The sequence below is a fragment of the Astyanax mexicanus genome, chromosome 17 (assembly GCF_023375975.1).
Source record: "Astyanax mexicanus isolate ESR-SI-001 chromosome 17, AstMex3_surface, whole genome shotgun sequence".
NCBI lineage: Eukaryota > Metazoa > Chordata > Actinopteri > Characiformes > Acestrorhamphidae > Astyanax > Astyanax mexicanus.
In genome coordinates, this window is record NC_064424.1 from 33645337 (window position 1) to 33655181 (window position 9845).

The 9845-nt window shown below is 42.8% G+C and overlaps 1 protein-coding gene across 1 annotated transcript in view; it reads right to left on the bottom strand.

Annotated features, from left to right (window-relative positions):
• Positions 1-457: 457 nt before the first annotated feature.
• Positions 458-9845, bottom strand: part of csf1rb (colony stimulating factor 1 receptor, b) — a 38640-nt gene continuing 29252 nt past the window's right edge. The window contains exons 18-21 of the mRNA XM_022676346.2: positions 2833-2944; positions 2635-2734; positions 2433-2538; positions 458-2104 (exon numbers count right to left, since the gene is read on the bottom strand). Of these exons, the coding sequence (XP_022532067.2) occupies positions 1979-2104; positions 2433-2538; positions 2635-2734; positions 2833-2944 (444 nt within the window). The 3' untranslated portion in view covers positions 458-1978. The remainder of the gene's footprint in view (positions 2105-2432; positions 2539-2634; positions 2735-2832; positions 2945-9845) is intronic.

Here is a 9845-nt window from a genome sequence, read left to right on the forward strand (position 1 = left end):
CTTAAATGCAAACAGAGATCCTAAAATAAGACATTATTAATGATTGTCAGTAATAACAGGAAAAATATGTAAAATATTAAAAACATTAAAATACAAACAGATTATTAATTTACATGACCAAAAAAGGAAAGATAAGAGAACTATGCTGAGGTATGAACTAGAATCTCAGTAGCTTATTTACACTCCCTCACCTTTCAGCCTGATATACACCACTCTGTTACACACACAGCCCTGTTACATACACTTCCCGGTACACTGTTACAAAAAACACCCTATTGCATACACAGTCCTGTTACACACACTATCCTGTTACACACACTATCCTGTTACACACACTACCCTGTTACATACACAGCCCAGTTAAACACACTAACCTGTTACACTGTTACATAATCCTATTACACACACTGCCTGGTTCACCCTGTTACACTGATACATACTCTACCCTTTTAAAAACCTGTTACACACACAGTCCTGTTGCACACACAGCACTTTTACACACACACAGCCCTGTTACCAGTGTTGGGAAGGTTACTTTTAAAATGTAATCCCTTACAGATTACTGATTACATCACTCAAAATGTAATTTGTAACGTAATCAGTTACATTACTTCAAGTGAGTAACGTAATCTGATTACTTTGGATTACTTACAATATTGTCGTTTTTTTAAGCCAGAATGAATGTAGCAACCACATATTGCATATTATTATTTTATTTTTCTTTCCAATTAACAAATAGATAAACAAATAAACCAGCCTTTTCAATCACTCTATAAAAATACTTATGAAACCATTTCATCAAACAATTTTATGAAACACTTCTATAAATTGATGATAAAATCATTAAAAAACACTAAAAACCAAACAATGTAACAACAACTGTAAGCTATCTATTTTCAGGTTTGCCACTTTCTGCAGGTGGATTTTTTGCCAGGATTATCTAGGGGTGTAAATCACAATATTCATTACGATACAATACGATACGATTATTTTAGTCAGCCTGAGAATATTACGTTGCGCTTGCGCTGAAACTAAACACATGTTTGTGAAGAGAAGTGAGCAGGCGAATAAAGGACTTTATGGATATTTTATCTGCGGTTCAGTGCTGTATTGTGGATGCTGTGATAGTAAGTGAATTGTCTATAATGTAATCTGATGTTATTTTACGTAATAATAATATTTTATAAGGCTATTTTTTCAGTTGGAGATTTCTGGCGACTGGTTTCATGTAGATGGCTGTAAATTTGCATGCAGGTAGTTAAAGTAGTAATAAAGAATATGAGTCGGTTAGTTGGTCGGTGTGTTTATAAGTTTTTACTCTTTTAAGCATTCTACTTTACATAGTCTGAACGGGCCCGTCGCTAGGGGGCGCTTCTGCAGTGAAAACATTCTGAGCAGGAGGTTGTGAAACATAGAATATTCTGATGTCGTGATTTATGTGAATGTGATTGCGTTTTGTCAGTGTTGGATTAGAAGACCAAAAATAGGAAAGTACCGCAATGTAATCCATTTAATTTAGCAGAGTAACAGTAATCTGATTACCACTTACTGAAGCAGTAACTGTAACGGATTACAGTTACTCATAATTTGTAATCTGATTACGTAACGCCGTTACATGTAATCCGTTACTTCCCAACACTGCCTGTTACACACACAACCCTTTTACACACACAGCCCTGTTACACTCCCTGTTACACTATTACATAACCCTGTTACACACACTACCATGTTACACCCTGTTATACTGTTAATAACCCTGTTACACACACTTCCCTTTTGCACTCTGTTACACTGTTACACACAGCCCTGTTACACACACTAACCTGCTACACTGTTACATAACCCCTTTACACACTACGCTGTTACACATAATACCTTGTTACACATAATACCCTGTTGCACCCTGTTACACAGTTACACACACAGCCCTTACACTGTACACAGTTTGTTTGGTTTTGGGTCGGTACAGGTGGGTTGTTCAGCAGAGCTGGTAGTTATTCAGCTGCATTAGAGGCTCCGCCTCTTCTTGGTCCCGCTGACTCTCGCAGGCTTTGGGTGAAACACACAACTCTGAGAGAAGGTCTGGACGCAAGTTCTGATACCACTGTTAATAAACACACCAGTACTGTATTAATTACCACCATAATTATAATAAACACATGTACCCTGTCTATTAATTCTCACCATAATCAATAGCTTTATTACCCTTAGGGTCAGACCCCATTTACAAACAGAATATCTAAATGTATCTAAAACAGATTAATATCTGATTAATGATCTTCAGAACGTTTCAGCCTAACCTTTTACTAGAAAACTAAAACAACTAAAACTCCTCGTAGTAAAAACAACCTATATTCTAACATTACAGTTAGAGGTTATGGAGACTGTACTGAATCTAGAACAGTCCACTGATGTTCTCTATTGTTTCTTACCTGGTCAGAGAACTCAGGCAGAAGCTCCGAAATCAGCTGCACAATTTTTCCAAACGTTGGACGTGACGTTGGTTCCAAACTCCAGCACATCTTCATAATCGTGTATCTGTGAGAAACATTATTTATTAATAAAATAATAATAAACACATACATCTGTATATATAGATGATGTAATAATATCAACTGAGAATCGTAAACTCACATCTCCAGAGGGGCGAAGTCCGGCTGGGTCATGTGATATCCAGCTTTAATCATCTTATAGAACCGAGCGTCGACCGCGACATCTGGATACGGGCTTCTGCCTGTACACCAACAATACAGCAGAGGAGTTCTACAGCTGACAGAGATATCTAGAACCCCAAGAGGTTCTCACTGAGGTGGGTAGGATGGACTGACTCACCCAGAGAGAAGATCTCCCACAGCAAGATCCCGTACGACCACACGTCGCTCTGCACTGTGTAAATACACTCGAATATACTCTCCGGAGACATCCACTTCACCGGCAACCGGGCCTGCACAGATTACATTACATCAGTCTGACTGCACTGCATCAGAGAGACTGGATTCAATTAAAATAGATTTAATTGGATGGATGATGTTAGAACAGACACATCAGATTATATTTGATTAGACCTGATTATATCAAATCGATCAGAACATTTTATATCAAATGAGATCAAACAGAACATTTTATATCAAATGAGATCAAACAGAACATTTTATATCAGATTAGATCAGACAGAACATTTTATATAAAATTAGATCAAACATAACATTTCTTATCAGATTAGATCAGAAGACAGAACATTTTATATCAGATTAGATGAGACAGAACATTTTATATCAGATTAGATCAGACAGTAGAGTGATTATGTGGAAGAGTAAGGTAGCATGGTAGTGAGGTAGATTGATAGTGAGGTAAAATGAGTGAGGTGGAGTGATGGTGTGGAAAAATGTGAGTGAAGCAGCATGAAATTGTAATGTGAAGTAGAATGATGATGGTGATGTGCAATGAGTGAGGTAGAATGATGGTGTGGTAAAATGTTAGTGAAGCAGCGTGAGACTGATGTGAGTTAGAATGATGGTGAGGTGGAATGAGTGAGGTAGAGTGATGGTGAGGTAAAATGTGAGTGAAGCAGCATGAGTTTGTGATGTGAGGTGAGGTAGATTGATAGTGAGGTGGCTTGAAAGTGAGGTAAATTGATGGTGATATAGGTTGATGGTGAAGTGGCTTGAGAGTGAGGTGAAATGAGGTGAGGCTGAGTGAGAGTGAATTGGAGTCATGGTGTGGTAGCGTGATGATGAGGTGAAATGAGAGTGAAGTGGTGTGACAATAGTGATAGTGACGAGGTAAATTGGTGGTGAGGTAGAATGATGGTGAGGTGCCTTGAGAATGATGTAAATTGGTGGTGAGGTAGAATGATGGTGAGGTGGCTTGAGAATGATGTAAATTGATGGTGAGGTGGAATGGAAGTGGGGTGGCGTGATGAACAGGACTTTCTGCTAGCTGCTGTTTGCTGCACCAGCTATGATTGCCAGTGGTGTTGTCTGCTCTCTGCACTCTAACCCTGATTGTTTGGGGAAACTGCATGCTGTATGTTTTTTCACCCAGACTGTGCTGATTGTGGCTTTTAGCTTCTCAGTGCTGCTGTTTTGTTTCTCTATTTTAGTTGTTAATTTTCTTTTGTTATTTTCTGTCTTATTCATTCTTTGTTTTGGATTATTATTTCTTTGTTCAAATTTGGTTTCTGTTTTGCCTGAGTTTGTATTCTATTTTTATAATTTTGCTTTGCGTTATCAACCCTAACTATCTGTTGCTTCTTTTTGTTTTGTTTGGAATTGGGGTTGATTTCTTATTGACTACGTTCTCATTTATGATTTGGTGTCTTGTCGTTTATTAAGTATTTCTCATTTGTTTCATATATTTGATTCCCTTATAATTTGAGTTTGAGTGGTTAATTTGGTGGGATTATTTTATTTTGAAGATTAGTGCAGTCAGTCGACTGCACTTTCCTGATTTTTGTATTTTGTGTTTGGATTACTTTAATTTGGGTTAAATTTTGGTTATTTGGGCTTTCTTCTCTTTCTTCTGTTTAGCAGAAGTGTGTGTGTGTGTGTGTGTGTGTGTGTGTGTGTGTTGTGGTGGTTGTACTGTGGTGTGGTAAAGAGGGGCTAGGGTTAGAGAGACCAGGACTAAATAAGATAAGTGCCTTTCTCTTTTATATAGTTGTTGCAATTAATTGTGTAGTTTTAATTTGAAATATAGTTCTCGTAAAATTATTAGTGGTCTCTCCCCTCTACTGTTTGCCATACTTAATTTTGTTTCTTTTTTGGCTGGACAGGAGCTGAGGGCCAAAGCGACAGAGCTTGGGGTGTGGAGTACCTTTTCACCATTCTGTAGTGTAGAGCACTTGGTGTTTGAGATATGCAGTGCAGTCACGTGTGGTGTGTGTAGTGTAGGTGACCTCGTATCCTTTTTCTGCTCCTTTCTGCCGCGGTAAGCCCTCAGTCCAGTCCTGGCCTGAGTCTTAATATTAATTTGTCTGTCCAGTGTTTGTGTGTGTGTTTGAAAATGTTTTAAAAATAATTGTTAATAAAATTGTGTTTAAATATTTGGAACTCCGTCTCTGGTCTCAAAGTGTTCTAGATCTGCGTGTCTTTAATTTTCTTGGCTTTAAGGGCCAGTTATATTTCCTAGGGGTGAAATTCCCTTAGGTGGCGTAGTCCTGCACTATTTACTATAAATATTTATTGGTATGTTTACTCTCTCTTGCCACATTTGGCATAGTCGGCAGGATTTCACTTTTAGAGATCCGGAGACGTGGTGTCCATTTTTGTAATAATTCTGTTTTGAAAAGTTATTTGTGATTTGGTGTTGAAGGTAGAGACAAAACAGCAGCATCTGAAGATTTGGATTGTTAACTAATTTGTTTTGAGTTTTGGTGCAGCTCACCCTTTGTTGGGATGGAGGACGAGATACAGCAGCTCAGAGATCTAGTTTTGCAGCTTAAGGCTGATAATGAGCGACTACTGCAGGAAAGGGCTGCTGCTTTACCTGGTCCTAATGTAGCTACTTCAGCTTCTCCTGTTATGGTAAGTAATGTTCCACCTGCCACCTGCTGTTACAGAGCGTTTTGTGGTTATTCCGCGAGATCGAAAGTGCCGGTTCTTTAATGGTAAGACTGGGATGGGTATAGTGGAATGGATAGAGGAGATACAGGCTTGTATGCGGGTCCGTCACCTTTCAGTAGCTGATCTAAAGTGCTTTCTTTATTTTTGATCATTTGGAAGGGGAAGCAAGGGAAGAGATAAAATATCGCCCTAGTGTAGACCGAGGGGATCCAGCCAGAGTTCTAGCCATTTTAAAAGATCTTTACAGTAGCTCCCAGTCTTATGTTACGTTACAACAGGCCTTTTTCTCAAGAAAACAGCAGGAAGGAGAAACTTTACAGGAGTTTTCCTTGGCCTTAATGGGTTTAATGGAATCTGTACAGCAGCATGCTCCAGAGGGGATGCTCAATGTAAGTATTTTACTTCGGGATCAGTTTGTAGAGCATGTTTTAGATGGGGCTCTTCGTAGGGAGTTAAAGCAGTTTGTTCGCCGGCAGCCTACTGCTACCTTGTTGGAGGTACGTGGGGAAGCTATTCGATGGGAGAGGGAGGGGTTACCAGGAGGTGCTAGAGAGCGCAGTTTTTCTCTGCCATCTGCTTATGGTCTACAGTATGGTGTACAGGGAGGTCCCCGCCCAGCCCCTTCAGGTGTCTCTCAGTCATCCGAGTTTGGGGAGTTAAAGGAAATTTTGAAGCGTCAGCAAGAGCAGCTTAACCAGTTAACTAAAACTGTTGCTTCTTTGCAGAGCCCCTCTTGGTCTATTCGTCCTTCTCATCAGGGACGTGTGATTTGCCGACGATGCCAACAGCCTGGTCATTTTGCGAGGGATTGTGATGGGGAACGTGTTTTTCCACAGCCTAGGGGTCCGCCGTCAAACGTGGGTAGGTCCTCTCACCCTTCACAGCAGTCGGAAAACTGAAGCCCACTGAACTGCAGAGCCACAGTTCAGAGGGGGTGTCTTTAGGCTCAAGGGCAGGTGCTGTGTCTAGGCTAATATCTTCTTGTCCAGTCATTAATGTTTCGATTGCTGGTGTTATGGTTTCTTGTCTGCTAGATACTGGTTCCATGGTGTCTACAGTAACAGAGAGCTTCTTTTTGAAACAGTTTGAACCTTGGGGGCATGATAGGCTTCAGTCATGTCATTGGTTACAGCTTCGGGCAGCTAATGGGCTGGATATCCCTTACATAGGTTATTTAGAGTTGGATGTTTTGCTGTGTAACAAGATGATGCCTCGTTGTGGGATCTTAGTCGTGAAGGATCCTCCTGGTGCCTCGTCTGCAGTCCCTGGTGTTTTGGGGATGAACGTCATTAGCCGGTGCTATCAAGAGCTGTTTGGATTACATGGTCCTTCTTTTTTTGAGTTGCCTTCAGTGGTGCAGGCTCCCAGTCCAGTTATTGATGCTTTGCAGCAGTGCCATCAGTCGGCCACCAAAGTTCCTAGAGACCCTGTGGGTAACGTAAAGGTTCGAGGAAGTCGGGTGTTGCGTATACCTGGTGGTGTGATAAAATTGGTTGCTAGCACTTGTCCAGAACTGTCTTTTGGTCGGTCTGCACTTTTTGAGCCTTTTGAGGCTGGCCTCCCTGCAGGTTTGTTGGTTTCTCCCTGTCTTGTTCAGGTTATCAGAGGCACGGTTTACGTTCCGGTAGTTAATGTGGGGACTACTGAAGTTCTTCTCCATCCGCATACCCGCTTGGGTTCTTTAAATGCAGTCCAGGTTGTCAGCTTACCTTCTGGGGTTACTGAGGTTAGGTCCACCACTGCCACAGTGTCATCCCAAGTAGCTGTTAACTCTGCACAGGCTGGCGTAGAGAGTGTTGATTTGTCTGCTTTGCCTGATCAGGAACAGAAAGAGGTTAGATCCCTCTTACAGAAATATAGTTCAGTTTTCTCAGTTCATGAGGGTGATTTGGGTTGTACAAACCTTATCAGACATGAAATCCCTTTGTTGGATAGCGTGCCAGTGCGGCAGAGGTATAGACGCATTCCGCCATCTGAGTACGAACTGGTAAAGGCACACATTGATCAGCTTCTTGAGGCTCAGGTTGTGAGGGAGAGTAGCAGTCCTTACGCGTCCCCTATCGTACTAGTTAAAAAGAAGGATGGTACCTTGCGTATGTGTGTGGATTATAGGTTGCTTAATAGCAAGACACGCAAGGATGCTTTTCCTCTGCCTCGCATTGAGGAGAGTTTGGACACACTTTCTGGAGCTCGCTGGTTTTCAACCTTGGACCTGGCCAGTGGGTATAATCAGGTCCCGGTGGCAGAACAGGACAAGGCAAAGACTGCTTTTTGTACACCATTTGGCCTATTCGAGTGGAACCGTATGCCCTTTGGACTCTGCAACGCTCCAAGTACTTTCCAAAGGTTGATGCAACGAATGTTTGGGGACCAGCAGTATCAATCACTCCTTCTGTATTTGGATGATATTATTGTGTTTTCGTCCTCTGTTTCCCAGCATTTGCAACGGCTGGAAGTTGTGCTTGGGCGCCTCCAAAAGGAGGGCTTGAAAGCTAAGCTAGAGAAATGTGTCTTTTTCCAACAGGAAGTGAGCTACCTGGGACATGTTATTTCCAGCAACGGAGTTTCTACTGATCCGGCCAAGATCGAGGCAGTAGCACAGTGGCAGTGTCCCGGCAATGTGTCGGAGCTGCGTTCCTTTTTAGGGTTCGCCAGTTATTACAGGCGCTTTGTGGAGGGATTTGCTCAATTAGCAGGCCCTCTGCATAAGTTGGTGGCTACACTCCTAGGCACGAAAAGTAAAAAGGGGTCAGGACAGCCTTTGGGGATGGCTTGGACCCCCCAATGTGAAAGCAGTTTCGAGGCTTTAAAGGGTAAGTTGGTTTCAGCTCCAGTTCTGGCATATGCTGATTTCTCACGTCCCTTCATCTTGGAGATCGATGCTAGCCATAGTGGCCTGGGGGCTGTCGAGGTCTTCGGCCCCCTGAGCGCAACATGGTCAACTATAGTTCCATGAAGTTGGAATTTCTTGCACTCAAGTGGGCCATGACAGAAAAGTTTCGTGAGTACCTCTTGGGGCATAAGTGCGTGGTGTTTACGGACAACAATCCTTTGAGTTATCTCCAGTCGGCAAAACTAGGAGCGACAGAGCACCTATGGGCAGCGCAGCTTGCAGCTTTTGACTTTCAAATAAAATATTGTTCAGGTCACAGCAACAAGAATGCCGATGCTTTGTCCCGTCAGCATCCGCCAGGCCCTGGTTTGGAAGAATACCTCCCAGGTACCTCACTTCCTGTGCCAGTCCAACAGGCCTCCCAGGTGGACCCCTTGATATCTGCGACTCAGACCGTGGTCTCGGTGCTGGCAGGTAGTAGTTCTTTAGATATTCATTCCTTGCAGGACGCAGACTCTTTTTGGGAAAAACAGGTTCCGCCCTCCCCTGCAGAGAGATGTCAGATCTCAAGACCAGCCATGGCACTGTTGCGTCAGTGGGACAGGCTGGTCGAGAAAGAGGGAGTGTTATATCGCCGGATGTTCAGGTCAGATGGTGGGGAGGAAAATCTCCAACTAATTTTGCCTGCAGTCCTTAAGCCAGAAATATTAAGAAACTTGCATCAGGAGCATGGCCATCAGGGCATTGAGAGGACCACGGAATTGGTAAGGCAACGTTGTTATTGCCAAGGGATGTCTGCGGACATTAAACAGTGGTGCCAAGAGTGTGAACGATGTCAAGTTGCCAAGGATTCAGGACAGGTACCCCACAGTTTCATGGGTCATTTACTAGCATCTAGGCCTAATGAGATCTTGGCCATTGATTTTACCATGTTGGAGCCATCCCGAAATGGGCTTGAAAACATTCTTGTCATGACTGATGTGTTCAGTAAATATACCGTAGCAGTCCCCACTCGTGATCAGCGTGCCTCTACTGTGGCACAGGTTCTGCTTAAAGAATGTTTTTTCAAGTTTGGTGTTCCGAGTCGCATCCATTCTGATCAGGGGAGAAGTTTTGAGAGTTCTCTAATGCAGCAGTTCTGCCAATTATATGGGATTGAGAAGTCCCGGACAACCCCATACCATCCGGCTGGTAATGGGCAGTGCGAGCGTTTTAACAGAACGTTGCATAATCTTCTACGAACTTTACCGACTTCCCGGAAGCTGGACTGGGCGGCCCATTTGCCACAGGTAATCTTCTGCTACAACACTACTCCTCACTAGGGTACTGCAGAGTCCCCATACTTCCTGATGTTTGGCCAAGAACCTAGACTCTCCATAGATTTCCTGCTGGGTCGGGTACAGGATCCCATACCTGGGGAGATCCAGGACTGGGTGGTGGAACAGCAG